Source organism: Herpailurus yagouaroundi, unplaced genomic scaffold, assembly GCF_014898765.1.
Source record: "Herpailurus yagouaroundi ecotype Mexico unplaced genomic scaffold, PumYag 160, whole genome shotgun sequence".
NCBI lineage: Eukaryota > Metazoa > Chordata > Mammalia > Carnivora > Felidae > Herpailurus > Herpailurus yagouaroundi.
In genome coordinates, this window is record NW_024412401.1 from 1,953,456 (window position 1) to 1,977,233 (window position 23,778).

Genomic DNA, 23,778 nt, shown 5'->3' on the forward strand with positions numbered 1-23,778 from the left:
AAGACCATTCTTTAAATAATTTCAGAATTAGAAAAACATCTAAGGGATATAAGGGTCTAACTGAAAACCAGCTGAACCTGGCACTACCTTTGCTTCCGCTGGCATTCCCAGGAGATAAGACCGCATCCTTCATGACATCTTCCCTTGACACCAGCTCAGCCTCTTGCTTCGTTCCTCTCCTCATTAGTGTCAGGTGCACAGTTGGTCCTGTGTGTCGCAACACCTCTACTGCTTGTTGATTGGTAAAACCCTGAAGGTTTGTGCCATCTACCTGTGATAAGAGCAACATATGTTAAAAAATAAATGAATATTTGTATTACCAATTCACGTAATGCATGTTTACCGCTTGTTAGTGGGAAAAGAATGGGGCTGAGTGCTCCCCTAATTGCAGAATGAACGAACACCTGTTTGGGGACTAGTAATAACTTAGAGCACTAGAATTACCCAGAAGAGTTTTGCTTTGCGTATTAGAGATTGTGGTGTCTCGCTGGTAGATATTAGGAACCAACAGTTCCAGGGTGGGAATACTCTTTTATATTCCTCAGGTGATCCTGATACACAGTCAAGCTTGGAAACCAGTACTCTGCAGGATATAAAGTGTAGAAGACAGTGACAAAAGTAGTCCCTGACAGCACTGATGTATTCCAAAATCACACTTAACCTAGCTTTAAAAAAAGACGACAAAACTACCTTCCTTTTTATTTCTTTGCCTCTTCAAAAAATACATGGGGTTTTCCCTTTTTCTAGTTCACAAAGGATGAAACATTTGAAGATGCCCCTGTGATCTTTCCAAACTGAAGATATGATCACATCGTCCCAACCCTGCCTTTGGTAGAATATTCCTTAGGTCAATTTTCCATACTGTGAACACAACTTAGAAACACCTATGTCAAGTGTCCCCAGCTGCACCACCAATCTCACGTGGCACGGGACTGCCCACCCCTGTGCCCTCCAGCCCCCATACACGCATTTCCACTCCCACCCTGCAATGCTCCCCTTAGCCAGAAGACCTCTGCAGGTTCTGCTCCCCGAGTCTAGACTCTCTGGGCTCCCTCCAGCCCATGTTCTTTCTCATCTGTCCACCCAGAAAACACCTGTACTTGCTTCAGATGTCCGTGCAATAGTTACGTTCAGAACTGAGCTATCATAAGGTCTCTGACTAACTCAAAGCCCCCTTTACCATTTCTCCCTCCCAGCATTAACCAGAATATTTTTAAAAATTTTTTAATGTTTACTGATTTATAAGAGAGAGAGAGGGAGGGAGAGAAAGAGACAGAGTGCGAGCAGGGGAGGGGCAGAGAGAGAGAGAGAGGGAGACACAGAATCTGAAGCAGGTTCCAGGCTCTGAGCTGTCAGCACAGAGCCCAAGGCGGGGCTCAAACTCAGGAACGGCAAGGTCATGACCTGAGCTGAAGTCAGACGCCTAACCGAATGAGCCACCCAGGCGCCCCTACCAGAACTTTAATTTTACAGTTTCTGTCATTATTAGGTTTGTGACTGCATACTCCAAAAGGACGGGCTCTGATGTCACCAAAACATACCGCTGTCTATACAGCAGATATTCATCCCAAACGGGAATATAGAGTCATTGGTCCATTTGTCAAGGATTTATTTGTAAAGCAAATTACCTTTTGAATAAATAAGTGGTTTATAGCACCTTATTTTTTAAAATTTCATTGAAAATTATAAAATTTCAAAACTACATTGAAAACAGTTTGGAAAAGTGTAACATATTTGATATTGAAACTCAAAGTCATTGATATTTCTTTTGCATTGTAAAATGGGTATAAAATGGCTGTGTAAGTGTCATGCTTTTCTAAGCACAGTGCTGGCCACATTAGGCACTGAAATGAATGAGAATTACAAGAGCTAGATCATGATCTCTAAGATGTAATACCTTACTTCAGAGGTTTCTGAAAGAATATAAAAGGACTTTTAATTAAACATATTTTAAAATTCCATTTGTTTTATGTACACATATAACATATATACTAATTATATATGAAACTATATAATACCATATATATATACATATATGTGTATATATATAGAGAGAGAAAGAGAAAATATATATCACATATGAATACATAAAGGGGGGAAGAAGAGGGAGAATGCAGTGTTTAATTGGGAGATACTCAAAAATCTAGAGACTTCTGATATAGATTTTTCTAAATTTATCTAGATAACAATCTTACCCTTTGCAAGTTACTTAAAGTTGACATAATACTTTTGAGTTTAGGTGTCTACCTCTCTTCTCTTTCCTCCTACCTTCACCCTGTTGATTCCCTTTTGGAATAACTAATAAAAATATAACAACAGAGAAAACACTGCAACACAACTGGAAACCATGGAAAAATAAAAGTCCCTATGCCAGTAACCTGGAGGAAACTTCTACTAGGAGGGGCCTGGACATGACCAGATCCAAAGCAGGCCAGTTGAATCTATGTGAAAGAATAGTTTGTTTGGTCTTTGAGAAGAAACTCCAGTAAAATCCAACAACAGTCTCTTATTAAAATGAGGTAGTCAGATGGTACCTGTGGATCTTAACCAGTGATTCCACAAAATTACACCAAGTGCTAAGGGCTGCACACCATGCTGGGAGCATGCAGCAGCATGGAATTACACATATGCAATGACATCACACCCTACACACATGCACCCACACAACCCCAACCAACTCCTGGCTCCACAACAGACACAGAAAACAATCTCTCAGTACACAAGAGCAAAATTCCCCACTGCGATACCCCAGCACTGGTTTCATCTTTATTAATCTACAAGTGAAACTTAAATAAATTTAAATGTTCCCCTTCCTTCTTGCTCTGTCAATTCCTGAATCATCTGGACAAAACCAACACAATCTTTGGCAGAATCCATCTCAAATCCCATTTGTACAAGCACAATTCCTACTAAGAACGATGATAGGTCACAGGATATGGAGGAAGATACCATGTCCAAAAGAAGGTGCTTGCACTGAGGCATCATTACAAACATCTTCCAATGAAATTGTTACTGTAGTGAACAGGAAAAAAGATGTTTTCTGAAACTTCCCTCAAAAGGATTCATATTTCACTGCATTCAAGGAAACATGGATTTAGTTATAAAGGAAAAAAAAAAAAAAAACAAATATCTACCAGAAAAGAAAAGGAAAGTTGTTACAATGAGGGTGGTCAACAGGATTTTAAATACTACAAAAACATCCAGGTAATGGAAGGCAGGAGCATACAATGTTCCCCTATTTCAGAAGAATAAGCAAAAAAATGATCAGAAAAGACTAAAGACATATATAGGCTGATCTAAAAATCAATATAAATGAAAAGAATTACAAGGAAAAGAGAATAAATGAGGAAAAAAATAAGCAAAGAAATGATTAGGAGGTTAGGAAAATTTACCTTAGTCTACAAATAAAAGAGGTACATGAAAAACCAGAAAACAAATTTAAAAAACAAAACCAAACAAAATTCTAACACTTAGACATATCCTGGTAAAATTCTTGGATTCCAAAGGTCAAAAGAAAAAAGAATCTCCAGCATTTAGGCAACAGAGTGAGCAGGTTATCCAGAGAATTTGTGGTAAAGAAATTACAAATCAAGAGTTTTACATTTAGTGTGATATATGTAAAAATGGAAATCATGGTTGAGATGCTAAGATGATTTATATCCTGTACCACAATGAGCTATGAGCGGGCCCATCAGGCAGAAATTTAAACCAAGTAGTAAGGATGAAAATGTACACACAGTTACGGCATAGAAGAGGTGGGTTGTTACAGGTCAGGAAAAATTAAAGAGGTTTGTTTTTTTGTTTTGTTTGTTTGTTTGTTTAAGACAGAAGATGACTGTAAGTCCCCAAGCCACCCACTAAGATGTTTCACCCTTGGCCTCAAGTCAGAAGAGATCAGTCACCGGTAGTAGGGAAGGATGCAGTGGATTATGTCTAACTTCATCGGGAGGACAAGGGAGAGGCTGTTTAGTCGCTTTGACAGGGGAGCAAGAGAAAAATGGCTATTATGTTGATAAATGTCTGACTTTGGGCATAGACCTGAGGGAGGCCACACACGTGAGAAAGTTAGGCTCAAGCCATTTTGAAACCTACCCAAGAGTGCCCCTAGGGAATGATGGTACCCCAAAGACAATCTATGGAGTAGACTGCTGAGAAACCAGAGGCCAAAGGTAAGAAAAGTCAGATGAAAACTCCATCATCCGTCTTGGGAAGTTAAATCAAACATCTTCAGGAACCCATCTAGGACCTCCTAAGAATCCAAGAAGGAACTCTTAAGAAGCAGTTTTAAGCATCTGCCAGGCTCACTCGGCACAAAACCATCTTACAGCAGAAGAGTCAAGGACAGTGTATCTGATTATCCTCCCTACACTTCCTTCTCTCACCTTTTATGGTGGTAGGGGCAGAACCTGCCATAAGAAGGTGAGGGAAAAAAAGAATAGCTAGGTAGGGAAAGATAAACTGGAGCATACACTCTCTATCCCTAGGTAAGCCATCACTTCAGAGCAAGCTTCTGCTACACCAGGGCTGTAGTTTAAAATTCAATTACTACTTAGGAGGAGAAATTTTCTATCTTTTCTTTTCTTTTTTTCTTTTTTTTTGGGGGGGTGGGTTTTTGTTGTTGTTTGGTTTGTTTCTGTTTTTTGTTTAGAGAGAGAGAACAAGTAGGGGAGAGGGGCAGAGGGAGAGGGAGAGGGGGAGAGAGAGAGAGAGAGAGAGAGAGAGAGAGCGAGAGAGAGAGAGAACCTTAAGCAGGCTCCACGGTCAGTGCCGAGCCTAACGTGGGGCTCAGTCCCATGACCCTGGGATCATGACTTGAGCCAAAATCAAGAGTTGGACATTCAACCGAATGAGTCACCCAGGAGCCCGAAGAAATTTTCAGTCACTAAACTGGGACTGTGTTTAGTGATTCTAATTGGCCATAGGGCATTTTATTCTCTGAGAATGAGGTAAGCCATGATACTTGTATAAGATTTCTTCCAGAGGGAAAGGGAAAATCCTTCCCTATTAAAAATTAAAAAGGAATGTTGCAAAATCTTAAAAGGTGTTTAAGATTACCTCCCCTAAGTTTCTCTTATGGAATGTTTTTGTTATTCCCAGCCAAACTATCCAAGGCAGCAGAAGAGATTCTCAGACAGAAAAGGTTTGGCAAGCCTACCAATACATTCTCTTTCCATAAAATTTACTCAAAACACTCTAGCTGATTGAGAGATTAATCAGATTTAAAATTTAAAGAAAGAAAACAGTGGCATACAAGATCCAGTGCTGAGGAACAAGTAAAATTCAAATCTAACAGTATTAGAGAAAAATCAGATGCTTCAAGTCAGCCTGTAAAAGACATAAAAAGTGGTATGTAATGCCAGGTGTTTATAACAGCAGAAAACTGTAAAAAAACATTAACCATCCATGAATATGTACCACTTAAATATATTACAATAGAACTACATGTGATGAGATGACTATACCTTCCAAGTATGTTTTTAAGTAAAATAAAAAATAAAAAGGTAAAAAAAAAAAAAAAGGTAAAAAAGGGCCTCTGGGTGGCTAACTCGGTTAAGTGTCCAACTTCAGCTCAGGTCATGATCTTGTGGTCTGGGAGTTTGAGCCCCACTTCCGGCTCTGTGCTGACAGCTCAGAGCCTGGAGCCTGCCTCAGATTCTATGTCTCCCTCTCTCTTTGCCCCTCTTTCTCTCAAAAACAAATAAACATTAATTTTAAAAAAAAAGTAAAGCAAATATAATATGATCCTATTTAAATACATGTGGAATTTTTCTGAAATACTAATAGTGGTTTCTATGAGGTTCTTCAACCATGTTCCAATGTTATGATCTTTAAACCTCAAAGACAAATATTAATCTAAAAACAAATGAACATGTTACTTACCACCAGGATAGTAAAGAGAATAAGAAAAAAAATCATAAAAATCTCAACTTCGAGGCTCACTTAGGTTGCAACTTTTCATCTATAATAGGTTTTTATTGCTCAACTCTTTCAAAGCTCAATTTCATTTTTAAAAATCAAATGCACATTATTTTGTCAATAGCAATAAAGTTCAAGTATGGTAAAAACAAAAACAAACCAAAACCTGCATTCTTCCTTTACTTTCAAAATTTGATGACCTCAATTTAAAACCATATCCCCTTTTACCCAAATGTTAGATAGAGATGGTACCAGTACAAAAGAAATTGCTGTAATGGAATAATCATGGAACTAGATTTCAGTCCCAATTTCTCAGTATCTTCATCTGTTATATGGGAATAAGGGTACGATTTCCCCCAAATTACAGTGCCCGAGCACTTTACACTGGGAAGGAACCCAGAAGTTGGTATTGTTAACAGACAGAAGAAGTGATTCACCAACATGAAAATCTCAGGCCTTCCCGAGAGCAGTTTCTGTTCAATATCATTACACTCATCACACACATGAGATGAGGTCACCAGAGCCCAAAATAGGGCCCCGGGCGGCCGTGGTCTGTCATTATCACAGGCAGAGTGAAGACGTGGCTTCAGACCCAATGGTACCACAGGGCACCGGAACTACACGCAACAGCAACAGAACTGCCTATGTGCTCCCTCGAGAAGAGCTCCAGTAACCTCACAATGCACAGGGCAGACACGACAATCAGCAGGAACAGTTACAGGAGAGAATCACTAGTTGAAACAACTTGAAAACCCCAATCAATCATAATTCCACATCACTTTTAGCAAAGACCTCTATATATCAATCTAAAAAGAATGAGATGCCTGGGTGACAGAGTCAGTTAAGTGGCTGATTCTTGATTTCAGCTCAGGTCATGATCTCACATTCATGAGATTAAAACCCCACATTGCGTTCCATGCTGGGCAGGGAGCCTGCTTAAGATCCATTCATTCATTCATTCATTCATTCATTCTCTCTCTCTCTCTCCCCCGCCCCACCCCTACTTGCACTCCCTCTCTCTCTAAAAATAATTTAAAATTTAATTAATTAATTAATTAAATGGAATGAGTATGTGATCTCATCAGATGACAAGTTTAGTCAACTTTTTAAAATACAATAGAATCCCTTGATCGAATAATTCTTATACGGAATACCAATATACCAGAATAAAATGGAGTCAACTGCTCTATTCCCTACCCTGTAATAGTCACAGTGAAACCCTAGGGGTCAACAGATCACAATGTGTGAAACAGGAATCTTATAGCAAAATTGGTTTAATGTTATAAAATACTTCCTCACAATAGTAAGAAACAATTTCTCAATTTTCTCACCACCTCAACAACTACAAAACAAAAACAGAGTATAGCACAGCTTCAAACAGCTGTTGCCAAAACAGAAACTGAAAAGCAAAGACTGCAGTTGTGAAAACGCAACCAGGGTGAAGAATGCCACCACCAACATCTCAACAGTCCACAAGATGGCGACATTCACAAAAATCCATGCATGAGCAAAAGCACTGCAGGAAGTTTCTTTAGAGCCTGAGATGCTTGCAACTTTGAAGAGCAGATTGCTAAAAATTAAAACTCAGAACACTGATGACAGTGAAGACAAGTGATTTTATTGAAAGCAAGAAAACAGAGGAAGGGTGCTTCTACTTTCTCCTCAACAATGTCCTTTATTACTGACCTTATGTGAGCAAAACCGTATATGAATTTCCACTTTTATAAGAATGAAAATGACAACAAGTTTGGAGGGAAGCTATTGTGAGACTCTTTAAAATGTGCAATCATTTCAGGTTTTCAGGAAGTATCTGCCTAATTAATAAAATGGTACTTCTATGTCTAGTGTATATTAATTATGTTAATTAAATTACAGGTATATTAATTACTCATTTGGTCTTCCTAAAAATTACACACAGGAAGTTTCCTTATCCCAATTTTGTAGGTGAAAGAAGCTTACTAAACAGTTATCATGGGATCCAGCAACTCCACTCCTAATTATATACCCAAGATAAATGAAAACATACATCCATACAAAAACTTGTACATGAATGTTCATGGCAGCATTGTCCGTAACCGCCAAAAAGCAGAAATGACCCAAATGTCCATCAACTGATAAATAGGTAAATAAAAGGTGGTATATCCCTACAATGAAATATTATTCAGCTATAAAAACAAATGAAGAATTGATACATGCTATAACATGGATGAACCATGAAAACATGCTAGGCGGAATAAACCAATCACAAAGGATCACATGTTGGGGCGCCTGAGTGGCTCAGTTGGTTAAGCGTCTAGCTTCGGCTCAGGTCACCACCTCACAGTTTGTGAGTTCGAGCCCCGTATCGGGCTCTGTGCTGACAGCTCAGACAGAGCCTGGAGCCTGCTTCGGATTCTGTGTCTCCCCCTCTCTCTGTGGCCCCCTTGCTTGCGCTCTCTTTCTCTCTCTCAAAAATAAAGAAACATTTAAAAAAAAAAAGAAACACAAAGGACCACATATTGTATAATTCCAACTCTCACAGGCTCTCTCTCTCAAAAGTAACTGAACATTTTAAAAACAGCTTTCTAATGGATTAAAATACGTATCTTAGGGGGGAAAAAAGAGTACATTAGCTATGTTTTCAATTTTTAATTCAGTATTGGATATGGTTTTTGGGGTCTATGTCTATGCACTCTCTCTCTCTCTTTTCCTCCAAAATAAAAAAAAAAAGTAGTTAATTTTCACTTTATGTTAAAAAGAAAATACAGTGGTTAAAACTCATGCATAGGATACAGCCAACCAACCTAAGTGGCAAGCACAACTGCATCTTCAGAATAGGTTTCAAGAAGTGAACAGGTGTGCTTAGTTTGAAGCCCAAGAAGAAGTTGTAATGCAGAAGCAAAGGCAGAGAGATAAGGGCACCTCTTTTTTTTTTAATTGTGGTAGAAAACACAAAACAAAACAATTTAGCATCTTAATCATTTTCACATGCACAGTTCAGTAGTGTTAAGTTTATTCACAGTGTCATGTAACAGATCTCCAGAATGTTTTCACTTTGCAAAACTGAAACTCTGTACCCATTAAACAACAGCTCCTCAATTGGCCCTCTATTCAAAATCTTGCAATGACCATTCTATTTCTGAGTGTGACTATTTTAGGTACCTCATATAAGTGGAAACACACAGTACTTGTCTTTTGGTGACTGACTTATTTCACTTAGAATAATGTCCTTAAGGTTCAATCGTGTTGCAGGATGTGACAGAATTTCCTTCTTTATAAGACTAAATAATATTCCACTGTATTTATATAACACATTTTGTTTATCTGTTCATCCATTGACAGGTATTTGGGTTACTTTCTCTCTTAGCTATCATGAATAATGCTGCTATGAACAGGAATCTTAACATTCTTCTTTCTTAACATATTAACATCCCAAGGGAACAACAGGGACTTATATATAAACAGATACATTTTAAGATAAATCAGTATACTCCAAAATGTCTTCCAAAGTATGTTTGAGGAAAGAAAGAGTCTATGATTACAAAAGCTTAGGAAAACCCAAAGTAAAACAGCTGCATTTTCTCTATTGCAGAAATTCTCAGAGTCTTAGATTTTTTCACTGTGCTTTATGAATCCCTAAGAGACCCTATCACATGCAGTTTTTCCTAAACTTACCTGACCAGGAAGCCCCTGATATAGGGTCTCTTGGACTTATGTTCTGAGGAGTAGTTAGGGTAGCCCAGTTTGTGCAGAACACTGAACTGAAAGTTGTATTCTTTTGTACACAGCCTTGAATAGCCATAGGCTCAAAACACACTGAGGTTACGACAATATCCATATGATGGGCTTGATCTGATTAAGGGGATTAGATCTATTTCTTTTATTCTTATATATTCCTAAAGTTAAAAGAGTCCTGGACATGGAGCCAACAACAACACCATCATTCTGTTGATATTAAAAAAAAAAAAAAAAAAAGCACTCATCCCAAAATTCAGATTCAACTACACTAAAGATTATGATGTCTGGTCTTTACCTTTAACGTGTCAACAACTAAAGTGTGATATTACTGTAACAAGTTCATTACAACTAGGAATCAGATATATCAGAAATTATTCTAATATTTACACTTGAGATCAGTGAAGCTTCTATCCAATGCTCTTACTTTCACAAAATAACAAAACGGGTAATTGTAATGATAGCCTCAAATTACCAAAAAGCTTAAATTAGTATGGAGCTAACAGTAGTTCCCAAAACTGAGTAAACTATGAGAATGCACTTCTCAACCATGAAAATTAACAAAGCTCTTATTAAATGTGTTACTTACTGCTATAATTTGGTCTCCAATTTGGATTCTTCCATCATGTTCAACAGCACTGCTCTTTGTAATGCTCTTTACAAAGATTCCTGAAGGCTCTAAGATTAGAAATAGGGTTTTTAGATTTTATTTTTTACTATTTACAAAGCACACTCAAAAACTATACATCCTTCATTCTCCAAATATAAAGTCCTAATTATGAATAATTATACATCAACAAGCCACACAAGCAAAACCAACAGAGACTTAGGCTAGAAAATATGACAATGATTTTGTCTGTCAAATACAGTATCCGAGTTTCCTACACTGAATTATTCCTAAGGAAGTTTTCAATCAGTTTATCCAACAATCTGAAAATACATAATAATGTTGATTCAATGTTTCATAAGACAAAGAAAAGATAGGAGAGGCAATTCTCAGGTAGAAAAAAAAAGTGTTTAAAACTACCTAATTTCTTATCTCCAATGTAACCAGCAATGGTAATTCCTAGTCCTTGGACATTTTTAGTGAGTTCTACATCAAATGTCTCACTTTCTTCACTTTTCTGAGTAGAAGCATCAACCTAAAATAAAATTGGTAAACAAATAGAGCAATTAGACATGTAAACAAACAAGATAAACTCAAAAAGCAACAACCTTTATTTAAGAATAATACAATGTAATTAGATGGCAAATAACTCTGCTAGAGAATTATAGCAGGGGCTACTCCTTCAATGTTGACAACATGAACTGTCCATTACATTTTTACTCAAAAGGAATGTCAGCAGTAAGGGTGAACACCCCCTATTCAGAGAAATACATAATTATTTGTGTGTAAATCAAATAGTCTGTTATTAACAAATTCTATTTTTAGGGATGGTTTATATTCATTTCCACAATTGAAAGAACTCATATTTTGAATTCAGGTCAACAAGTTCAAATCCAGTTTTGCCACTGAACTTTTCTAAGCATCGCTTGGCTCAACTGTCTATCAGGAATAAGAATAATAAGCCCAGCTAACATTTACTGAGCGGTTTCTATGTAACAGACACTTGACTTGTCTTAGTTAATTTACTCCTTAGAACAAGCCTATGAGGTTAGGTACAATTGACAAATTCTTCTCTGGGGAAACTGAGGAACATAAACCTTACCAAAGACAAGCAGCAAGCAATCTGGTAGAGGCAGAATTCAAATGCAGATAAGCTGGCTGCAAAACCAAGGCTCTTAAAATGCCTTGCAGCATGTAAAATCCTTAGGAGAATGTAGGAGCCACAGTGTCCACTAAGTTGTTGCTGCTATGATCTTAAGTTGATAGTTGATTCTAGTACCATGAATATGAGTTAATCTATCTTCCAGGTATTTTATTAATAGACTGAAGATTATTTTGAAAGCCAGGGAAATGCAACAAAGCTATTTAAAATTGTTACTGTATTTGTTTTATAAATTCAGACTTTAACATAAAAAGCTCTTTGTAAGAAAAGTATGCCTTTCTGCATTGATCTTCGTTCCTGAAATGACAGCTGAAAGCAAGTTTCTCTAACATGTAGAGTTGTTATTAATTATATATTGGACTGAAGGGCATGGTTTTCTGAATTAAGCACTGGCGGACTAGAGTGGTAAGTCACCAACAAGCTACTGGCATTACATACTTGTGTGGTTCCAGCAGAGTCCCCAGAGAATCCTACAAAGATCGTAACGGAACGAAGGTTATGGGTTCGAATGCCCATACACGTTGCAGTGAGCTGGTAATGGTTTTGATTTTTTTTAAGCAAACTCTGTATCTCACTGATAGTCCATCTAAATGAGATATAATTTTATAGTAAAGTTTGATTTATTTTTTTCATTGCACATAATTATCTGTGCAAACTTAGCAAAAGTTTAAAGTTTAGATAATTACAAGAAAATGACAGGATGAAATCTGCTTCAATTGAAACAAATGTGTTTTCTATTTTTAATAAGACTTATGCGAGTGCTATTTTAGAGGGTGGCAATTTGACTATCGAATGGTTTTAAAAGGGGCACAAGCTTCAGAAATGATGATATGCACAGAATAGATATTTTTCTAAGCTTTCAATTACATCAAGTGGTTTTCGGTATTGCATTCATTTATATATTGCTGAATAAAATGTTTTGTTTACCACAAAAGAATGTGATTTAAATACTTTCATACACAAGCTTTCTTTCTTTACTTCTTTCTCTCTGCAAAAAATAGCAACTAACTCAATCCTAAAAACAACAGAATCATGGAAATTTCAAGTGTTCTAATAAAGTTTTAAAGGGCTTGTGGAGGAGGTTAGGATATTAAAAAAAGAATCTGTAGCAACTAATTAGAAAAAACTTTAACAGGAAAAAAAAAATCATTGATGTTTTTAGATCTACCAGAAAGGAATGTAGCACTTGCATTTGCTATAAAGCTTATCTAGAAATTGGGTGTAATTATTTTCTCAAATATTTAAGAGATTTGGGGATAAAATTATTTTGTTGATACTCCCACCCCTACTCCTCCCCACATCCAAAGTCACTAAAAGGAAAGCTGTTGAAGGAGAATGACTGGAACTCCCAGCTCACCTAACTAGAGCCTTCTAGTTAAGAGATAGATAGAGTTAAACATTTTAGTTATCAGTAGCAAATAATTATTTAAAATTTAGTCCATTATTTCAAAAGATTATCCTCATAAATGTGCTGCTTAGAGAAAACACACAAAACATTTCTGTAAACATTTCATGTAACATTACATTTCATGTAAACATTTACTATGTAAAACAGTAATCTAGAATTTTTTAAAGAAACCTATTTTTCATCTGTTACACATTATTCCTAATTAATAAGGTATTAGTGCTGAAACACAGTTACACTTGAATTTACATTCTTTAGCACTAACATGTGAATATCATTAAGACTAGTTTCTAAACATCACCATCTAAATGCTAGTGCCTGGGACTTTCCTCCTAATGTTTCCACCTACTTACCCGCATTTCTGGCGTAGATGCGGATGAGGAAAGGGTGATGCCCACAGAGGCAGGTGCTGCTGCTTCTTCTATGGCACCTCTTGCAATCACCAGTTTGACCCTATTTCCACACTGCCTGAGCACTTGTGCTACTTGCTCACTGCTCATTCCTGCCAGATCAGTGTCACCAATCTTTAAAATGTGGTCTCCACTGCATAATCGCCCATGCTGAATAAAGAGATCGGTTAATCAGGATATTGATTTTTTTTAATTTTCTTAAGTTTATTTATTTATATTGAGAGAGGGAGGGAGGGAGAGAGAGGGACAGAGAGGGAGAGGGAGAGAGGGAGAGGGAGAGAGAGAGAGAGAGAGAGAGAGAGAGAGAGAGAGAGAGAAAACACAAGCTGGGGAGGGGCAGAGAGAAAGAGAAACAGAATCCCAAGCAGGCTCAGTGCCGTCAGCGCAGAGCCCAATGAGGGGCTTCAACTCACAAACCAGGAGATCATGACCTGAGCAGAGATCAAGAGTCAGAGGCTTAACTGACTGTGCCAACCAGGCCCCCAGGATATTAATATTTTAATTTCATCAGAGAGATCCCAAACGAGGGAAAGAGAATAATGTAAAAATAGCAGTCATGTGAATTACCAATCACGGAATATTAAACATGTGGTTGTTATTTTAACTGTCTTTTGAAGCATCTTAATGTTATTCAATGTGATACAAGTAACTGAAATTCACAAATATTCCCTAAACCAATAGTTGATAAGAGCTTATCACTTCGATGTCTACCCACCAGATGCAAGAAAATATGAAGCCTTTTGAAAATTTTTTCAGAAACAGAAAAAGAAGAAAATGCCACTAAGCAAAGATGAAGCCCAAGTCACTATGCAAATACATATTACTCAAAAAATATAGTACAGAACACAAGAAAGCACTGAATTAATACTACAATTTTTTGTCTTGTGTTTTCAATTAAAAATATCCCTAAAAAAATCATTTGCAGATGAAATCCTTATGAGATGAAAATTTAGATGGATAAGGGGAGTAAAAAAAGCAGACTTATTATCTCCATACTAGAACTTTCTTCTATGACAGCATCATCCAGTATGGCAGTAACTAGTGACATGTGGTTACAGAGTACTTGAAATGTGGCTAGTCCAACTGAAAAGCTGAATTTGTCATTTTATTTAATTTTAATTAATTTAAATTTGAGTTTTACAAGTAGCAAGTAGCTACATGTGGCTATATTGTTGGACGGGGCAATTCTACACTGAAGATAAAGCTTAATTTACTGCAAGCCAGTCACCTAGGGAAATTTCATTCAATACTGTACATGCTGGCTAAGAGCTAAAAGGAAGAAAATATGCACATTATTGTGTTACTGCTAATACTTCTACTGATACAGCTGCCATTAAACAAGCCTTGTATATATGAATATGAGAAATATCTGATGAATTGCCTTCCTAGTTTAAGTTCAAATACACATGGAAAAACAAACAAATTTATAAACAAAATGTTATAACAACAGCAAAAGATTCTGACACTAGAAATTCTCAAATTAAAATATAAATCAGGGGTGCCTGGGTGGCTCAGTTGGTTGAGCATCCGACTTCAGCTCAGGTCATGATCTCACGGTTCATGAGTTTGAGCCCCGCATCAGGCTCTGTGCTGATGGCTCGGAGCCTGGAGCCTGCTTCAGATTCTATGTCATCCTCTCTCTCTGCCCCTCCGCCACTCATACTCTGACTCTCTCTCAAAAATAAACATTAAAAAAAATTTTTTAAATATATAAATCATAATAACTTTCCATTTTTTCTCTCATATATTCCAGCAATGTCACATAGCATAAACGGCAATGCTTTTTAACCAACTACTCCGAGAGATTAAAAATAGGCTGTGCTTTTACAAAGAAGACACAAGTGACCCATCACTAAAGGGACAAGTTGAATCTTGTTTTTTTCTCTCAGTAATAAAGTATTCTTCTTTCCATAATACCTTGTGGCTATACAGCAGCTAACTAGGTTTATAAATAGGATACATGATTGTAAAATAAAAGGTAGCTACCTCTACAAGGATCAAAACCATAACCTGGACTTTAATCTGTGGTTCTACAAGAGTCTTAAGATCACTGCCTAAAACTGTAACTTAAGATCAATGTCCCTTTTCAAAAGTATTTCTCCCAAATCTAAGAAAACACTTTAGAAAATGCCCAGCAAAACAGAAGATTCTCATTCAGCTTCTTTGACATTATGTAAAGCCAAAGTTTCTTCTAACACAAAATATAAATGATGAAGGCATAGGGGTGCCTGGGTGGCTCCATTACTTACGTGTCTGGCTCTCAGTTTCAGCTAAGGTGATGATCTCACACTGTGAGTCCACACTGGGCTCCACTGCTGGCAGTGTGGAAACTGCTTGGGATTCTTTCTCCCCCAGTCTCTCTCTGCCCCTCCCCCACTCAATGTCTGTATCTTAGAATGAATGAATGAATGAATGAATGAATGAAAAAATAAATAAATACAATTTGATAAAATTGTAAAAATTTTTTTATATATTTTTTTTATTTTTTTATATTTTTTTATATATTTTTTTTAATATTTTTTTTATAAATACAATTTGATAAAATGGCATAAGAGACCTGTTGGAATAGCTTACCTGGTCAGCTACTCCTCCAGGTAGAATGGTTTTTACTATCACACCAGTTGCTTTTCCTCCGACAATGCCAAACCCTAGTCCAGACCCATCATTCACCAATTCAATAGTTTCTACATGCTGCCAGTGAACCTGAAAACAAAACTCCTGTATGAATTTGAAAAAAAAAAATCTGTGGAAACTAAAAGTTCTATTACAGTTGAGATTTCTGTGAATATTATTTTGTGATTAATATTAAATAACGGAGTTCAGACATAATAATAAGCCTGAACAATGTCCCTTTTATTTAGTATACTTCCCTTTCAACACATTGTAACTGCTACTGATATAATCATTCTTGAAATTATCAATACATCTTTATAGTGACCGCATTTAATCAGTTGAAGATAGGCACTGATTTGCAAGATCCTTTCTAGAACTTCTAAAAAAAGGAAAAGATCAAGGAGAAATCATCACCTGCTAAGATTATCTCCTGTAAAATCTTGACTCAGAGAATTTCAAATTACAAGATTCCCTTGAAGTCACTGACAGCTACCACTAACAGTATAATTCTGTAATTTACAAAGCAAAATCAAGACTGTATCTGCCTACAGATAGAGTCTGATTTGTTGAAGAAATATTTTTTTTTTTTTTTTTTTGAGGAATGCAGTCAGTCAACTGAAAGAATCACACAAAGAAAGGTTAAAGTTGATTTAGAAGACATAGACTTAAATAACAACTTTCCAAGCTAGGGAGAGATAAAAGCATAAAATGGGAAAAACTCACGAACTACATAGGACGTACACAAAGGTAGGTCTATAGACAACCAACAAGAATGGAAAAATATGTTCTGTCCCTTTTAAAAATCTTACGGACTCACCGGGTTAGAGTGAGCAGAAACTGTGCTGGCCGCAGATGGAGAACGGGAAACTATGGGGCTGATGAGCTGAGGCAATGAGCCTCTGGCAATAACTAGCTGGACATTATCTTTGGCTTTCTGCAGGATGCTGATAGCCTGCTGATGTGTAATTGTCTGATCAAGTGCCTGTCCATTGATGGCAAGGATCTGATCAGTTTCCTTCAATCTTCCATCTCTAGCAAGAAGGAGAAAAGGGGTAAAAGATACCTGACAGCTCGCAAGAAAAGGAAAACTTCTTTGGCATATATTCTCAGGTTATTTTTAATCCAGTTTTCTAATGTCCACACTTTTTAAGCTTTTCCCTACAATTTTACTTTCAAAAATGTAAGTTTTGGCTCCAGCCGGTCCATCCTTAATCAACCCTTCCCATTTAAAAGCTACCTTTACAGCTACTCACTCAACTTATACGTTTTATCTTAGATATTCCTATTTACTAACAAATAAAAGCAAAGGTGTATACGTTTAGTTGTTGCTTTGAGTATATTACTAAAAATGTAATTCAAGCAATCATGGGTCATTTGTATATTTTTCTATATAGTAACCTTTAAACTAATCAAAAAGAGCCGTTTTAATAATAATGAAAATAATGTTCTGCTTAAATTTTCCTTTTCTTCCTAAAAAGTGATTATGACTGTATTTAAAAGATATTCTCCCTTAAAATAACTTGCTTACCATAGCAGTGTTAAAGAATTCTAACAACTGGTTAATAACAGATTGTTTCTGTTTTAATTCATTTTTGTTTCTCTATATTCTACCTTCTGAATGTGGTATCAAACACAGAGAAGATACCATGAGAGTCTCACCTGTGAGCTACGCTGCCCTCTTGAATCTCCTGCACGAATATTCCCAGTTCTCCCCGGTTTTCACTCCTAAGTCCCACAACACTAAAACCAAGGCCCCCACATGGAGGTTTGAGGAGCTCAAAAACTTCTACATGGCGACCCTGTTCAGGAAACAAAGCAAGAAATCAAATTAAAAGTCAATCACTCTATTCAGTTATTTTATTAATGGTATTACTTTGTTTAAAAAAAATAACAGAAGGGCGCCTGGGTGGCTCAGTCGGTTAAGCGTCCGACTTCGGCTCAGGTCATGATCTCACGGTCCGTGAGTTCGAGCCCCGCGTCGGGCTCTGTGCTGACAGCTCAGAGCCTGGAGCCTGTTTCAGATTCTGTGTCTCCCTCTCTCTGACCTTCCCCTGTTCATGCTCTGTCTCTCTCTGTGTCAAAAATAAATAAACATTAAAACAAAAATTTTAAAAAAATAACAGAAATTTCAAAGAATTTTCTCAGATAACTTTTATCACTCATCACCTACAATGAGACATTTTATTTTGACCCTGAAGAATAAAAAAATAAAGAAAAATGAAATAGAAAAATCTCTGAACCATCCAAACTGACGCAAAATCCACTTTTTTTCCATTTCAATTTTTTCAAATGTTATGTCTTCATAAATACATTTAATAATATGTTTATATCTATATAATGTTAATATAAACAAGCATATTCTTCCAATTATCCAGGACCTGACTGCACTGTTTATCATAACTAACAGGAAGAAATGTTCTTACCTGGGCCATATTTTTGATTAGTTGATCAAAGTCATCACAAGCAGGTTTTCCATTGATGTGTGGAGTACTAGATCCTGTAAATGCTTCCAGATTCCCATTATTTGAGGATGATAAAAATAAATCATTTTGCAGAGTAGGAATTACAGCTGGGCTGAGATGTGGAATGTGGGCATATTCAACATTTGAAATTGCCGAAGTTGCAATGTTTACCTAGGAGCAATAAGGAGATTATTAACAATTTTGACATTCCATAAACTATTTCATAGGAAACATCCCAAGAGGGTAATAATGAAGTTACATATATTGTACCCTTTCAATCAGCAACTCTATTTCAAGAAATTAATTTCAAGCGCAAAATGAGAATAATACACAAAGATGTGTGTAAAAAGGAAGCTCAATGCAGTATTGTTTATTAGATGGGACAATTTTAAAAAAAATTTTTTTTCCAACGTTTATTTATTTTTGGGACAGAGAGACACAGCATGAACGGGCGAGGGGCAGAGAGAGAGGGAGACACAGAATCGGAAACAGGCTCCAGGCTCTGAGCCATCAGCCCAGAGCCGGACGCGGGGCTCGAACTCACGGACTGCGAGATCGTGACCTGGCTGAAGTCGGACGCTTAACCAACTGCACCACCCAGGCGCCCCTAGATGGGACAATTTTTAAAAACTACCTCCAGTGTTGAAGGTATCATTACAACACACACACACACACACACACAATCATACGTTCATATACAAACTTGTGAAAAAGGCTAGTTATCAAACAATGTGCATAGTACGATACAATGTACATTTAAAAAGATGTTTACATTTGTATTAAACATCTGGAAGATTATACACCAACCAATATAACAGTTGTCCCTGAGAGGGGATTCCAGGGTACCATTTACCTTCTACATTCTTGAATTCTATTTAGAACAATGTATGTAGTAATGAATTTGGCCTTTCCCAAAGACAGGTCTGACTTTCATCCTCAGCTCCTAGGAAGTAACCGCCAAACCCATGGACTTTCCAGAATGATAGGAGGGTCTTCTTGCTCTTCATGGGGGGCTCCAAAGCTACAAGATATCACTCCACACTGACACAAAGTTCAACACATAGGCGATCAATTATGCCTATGAAATGATACCGTAATTAAATGTCTGAACACCGAAATCAGGCAAGGTTCCTGGGTTGGCAATACTCCATGCATACTGGTCGCCTACCGATTTGGGAAAAGAAACGTTTATGGAAGCTTCGGATTTTGAAATCCTCTCAGCCTGTACTATGTCTTCCTTTGGCTAATGTTTTTTACCCGTACCCTTTCTTTATAATGGACCATAAGCTTGCGTATAACAGTTTCCAGAAAGTTCTGTAGGCCCTTCTACTGAATTATTAAACTTGGAGATGGTCTGAGGAAGATCCAGGACTTTCAGCTCATCTCAGAAATGAGGATGGTCTTTTGTGGATTCTTCCCTCTAACTCCATAGTTAGATCCTAACTCTTTGCTGTTGGTGTCAAGTCTTGAACAGAGGTGGAAGTCTAGAGGACTATGCCCTCAAACCTCACAGTTTGGCTAACTCCAGGTACAATCACATAAGTAACAACAGTGACAAAAAAAGATAATTCCATTTTGGAAAAGCATTCTATAATTACTTGCATATACCTGTTATAAACAGCACCAGTTAAGGCTAAATAATCTCCTATTTCTGTAGGGTGTCTCTAATGTAAATTTTTGCCCACAATTATTTATCAGAAAGAGTACATCAATAATGCTTTATGGATATGTCTCTGAACTCATCTCTTGCACTGTGTCTCTCACCTGCCAGGCTCCAGCTATACTGACCCCTTCATGGCTCCTCAGACTGCCAACCTGCTCCTTCTATCAGCCACATACATCCTTCTGCAAGTATCGACATGCTTATTTCTTTATTTCATTGAGATGTGCTCAACTTCACCCCAGAGAAGCTCTCCCTGACAATGCTATCCAAGACAGCACCCCATCATTAGGCCCCATGAGCCTACCCTGCCCTGTTTTTCTCCATGGCACTTATTACCACCTGGATGCACCCTGTTGTCATAGACCTTCCATCCCAGCTGGTGGGGACAGATTAGAATGTAGAATTCGCCAGCGGAGGAATTTGAGTATTTTATTCTCTATTATATCCTCATTCTCTAGAAGAGTGCCTTACAGAGTTGGCATTCAATACACATTTGCAGAATGTTCATCTTTTTAGGGACCTACTCTGATCTCATCTCCCCAACAACCCAAATATCATTATTTCCATTTTACAGATGACATAGTTACACAAAGTCACATGTCTAATAAGTTGACTGTGACCTAGATTTTTTTTCATCACAGTGTTCCTATGTTTCTATTATACATATCACAAACAGGAGTGCCTGGGTGGCTCAGTTGGTTAAGCGTCCAACTTCGGCTCAGGTCATGATCTCACAGTTCATGGGTTCGAACGCTGCGTCGGGCTCTGTGCTGACAGCTCAGAGCCTGGAGCCTCCTCCGGATTCTGTGTTTCCCTCTCTCTCTGTCCCTTCCCCGCTCACACTCTGTCTCTCTGTCTCTTAAAAATAAATAAACATTAAAAAAATTATACATATAGCAAACAGTCATTTGAGGTATCATTTCCAGAAATAAGACATTCGGTAAAGAGTTTACATTGACAGAGCAATCAAAATATTTTACAACACATCACCAATCCATGCCTAAGAGTTTGTTACCTATCGTTAAAATTGAACAGAAGATTCAGTAAGTGAACAAAGTTACCAATAATCCAAACATTATACTGGCTATCTACAATCATGGATTAAAAACCAAAAAAAAGATCAATGTGTTTAGAAGAGGCTTTTAGGAATCTTTCAAATGGTCATTTTATAATATACAGCAGGCATTATCAATTAATATTTTTTTCAAAAGCAAGATCCTTATGCCAAACTTGATTTTTTTAAATCCTCAACCATGGCAACTTCAATAGAGTCTGCCAGCAGAAGATACACCGCTCAGGTTGAAGCAGATGGCATAATGATTTCTGTGACAGGCTGAGGATCCCACACACCAAGACCTAATGCCTATGGTATGTTTGCACAGGAGAAAAATATTTGGACTTCTGCTACGGTAAGCCACAATGAACAAATCACATTCCAAGAACAGAGAGTTTATCTATATGAAGTTGACTGGTGAGACAGAAGCTCTGATATCATAGAAGACCACGTATGAAGGCACTCTAAGAGTGAAATTACAGGACCAGAAAAGTACAACACTATGAGAATCATTTAAAAGTACTGAATATCAATTGTTTTCTCCAAATTTGCTAAAGGTTTAACCAATGTCACTAACTGTTCCAAACTCCTCTTGGCCCTTGAAGTCTATGTAAATATAAGAGCAAGGGTTAAAGAGATCACATATTTAAAAACTATAACCTAATTATATCATTATACAAAAGAGTTGTTTTTAAATGTGCAGATTTGCATTCATGGGAGAAAGCACAAACACACCTTTCAACTCTGCTATAACTGTTTAATAAAATGGCTTTCTGAACTATATATAATCTTGAAAAACAGGAATGGATCTTACTTGCCTTGACAGACCTGTTCATAGCAGACACAGCATAAATGTTTAATAAAAAAGCTTGACTCCCATCTTGGTTTATAAATATAAAATAAACAGAAGAAAACACAACTATCTGGTGATTTTTATATACAGATAAACAATCTGTATAATTTATGTAAGTTGCTAGTAAACGAGCAAGAGTCACCAAGTAATTAACTGTTCTCTGTTTAAGTTCTGGCTGAGTATTTCAATCTAAAAGGTCCTTTTGTGTTCTTACTAAATAGACGGATTAACCTAATTTATGGATTTTAATTAGTGCTAATACCTAAAACATAACTTAAAATGAAGGTTATGTAAATCAGTCAATTGAAAAAGTTGTCAAAGTCTTTGTAAAAAGGCAGGATGAAACACCTCTCAGTTTTTAGAAGTACAGGTGAAGTCCTCTTATAAGATGCAGTCAGAACAGGAATTGGTTGAGTTATCTCAAAATGTCAGACTGAGCAGAAATCATAACAAAGGACAAATACATAACTTGGAAAGCATTTTGATCCAAAGCATGTATGTATTCATTCACAAGTATCTTGATGCATGAGAGGACCCCACCTTCTTTCCTGCATGAACTGCACTCAAGTAATATGGCATTATTTTTAATTTCAGTCTCTTTAAGATGGAGCAAGAGTTTGGACACCGGAGAAACCATTTCATTAAAAAACCTCGACGTTTAGAAGATCTTTCTTCAGAATGTTACAGGTTGATCACACCCAATAAATTTACCAACAACTGTTTTCTCAATTCATTTACATAGTCTTTCAAGAGAATTTAAGTAAATGTTCATGGAAAAAGTTTTTGCCATAACTTTTATGTTATGTAATGGAGTCACATAGTTACAAAAAAAAATTATGACTGGCAAAACAGCTCTAAAAAGGACTCTGACAAATGTACATTTGCCCCCCAGGTGACACTGCACCTTCAGGTGGCACACAGGACATGTCTGAAGAAATAAGTTGTGCTCTGAGCATCAGTCACTATGCCTTCCAGGACTACTGAAAAGCAAGCCACTCATCTGGAGGTGTTGCTAAGAGAGCTGCTCTTCTACAATAGCACGCCAGGAAAATAAACAATTCTCTTTCGTTCTATATATAATTAAGCCCACCCTGTGGGAATAGCTGTATCAGAGTAACCCTTCCACTGAGATCAATTAGAAAATTTATATAAAGAGCTGTGTGTGAGAACAACTCTGAAGGTGTCAAAAAGAAACAACCGCTTCTGCCATATTCTGTTCATCAGAAGTAAATCAATAAACCCACCCCACACTCAAAGAGAAGAGATCACACAAAAGCATGAACACCAGATGGCAGGGATTATTGGTGTCCATCCCAGGGGTAGACTACCACAGAGTGTCACTGTAAAACTGCTGAAAGCCAAGACCTAGGGGAGATCTTAAAAGTCACCAGAACAAAAAAGAACCTTATCTTCAGAGAAGAGTAAAACAGACAGCTGACTTTTCAAGTTAATCAATGAAAAACAGAAGACAATAGAATAAAAAAGTACAAAATGACAACAATGAAAAAAGGTCACCTGAGCATTTTCAGAACACCTTCCCTACACACATACTCACACACAGTGTTGCTTCAGAACTGTACAAAAGAAACTCACAAGTAAATTCTTAGAATTAATAAAGATCCCTCATGGAATTTCCTTACATTAACACAAAAGACTGAAGAACACACAAAAACAAGTTTTAAAAATGTGAGTAGGGGTGTCTGGGTGGCTCAGTCCAGTTGAATGACCGACTCTTGACTTTGGCTCAGGTTATGATCCCAGGTTTGTGGGATCAAGCCCCACATTGGGCTCATGCTGAATGTGGAGTATGCTTGGGATTCTTTCTCTCTCTCCCTCTGCCCTTCTCCCCTGCTCACACAATGTCTGTCTGTCTGTCTGTCTCTCTCTCTCAAATAAAATAAAATAAAATAAAATAAAAT

The 23,778-nt window shown here is 37.1% G+C and overlaps 1 protein-coding gene across 11 annotated transcripts in view; it reads right to left on the minus strand.

Moving 5' to 3' along the window:
• The window catches only part of MPDZ (multiple PDZ domain crumbs cell polarity complex component), a 143,373-nt gene that overhangs the window by 101,231 nt on the left and 18,364 nt on the right, over positions 1-23,778 (minus strand). For all 11 annotated transcript variants that reach the window (XM_040481243.1, XM_040481249.1, XM_040481247.1 and 8 more), the window contains exons 3-10: positions 18,251-18,460; positions 17,487-17,626; positions 16,645-16,858; positions 15,789-15,917; positions 13,158-13,364; positions 10,658-10,772; positions 10,220-10,308; positions 88-271 (exon numbers count right to left, since the gene is read on the minus strand). In XM_040481243.1, the coding sequence (XP_040337177.1) occupies positions 88-271; positions 10,220-10,308; positions 10,658-10,772; positions 13,158-13,364; positions 15,789-15,917; positions 16,645-16,858; positions 17,487-17,626; positions 18,251-18,460 (1,288 nt within the window). The remainder of the gene's footprint in view (positions 1-87; positions 272-10,219; positions 10,309-10,657; positions 10,773-13,157; positions 13,365-15,788; positions 15,918-16,644; positions 16,859-17,486; positions 17,627-18,250; positions 18,461-23,778) is intronic.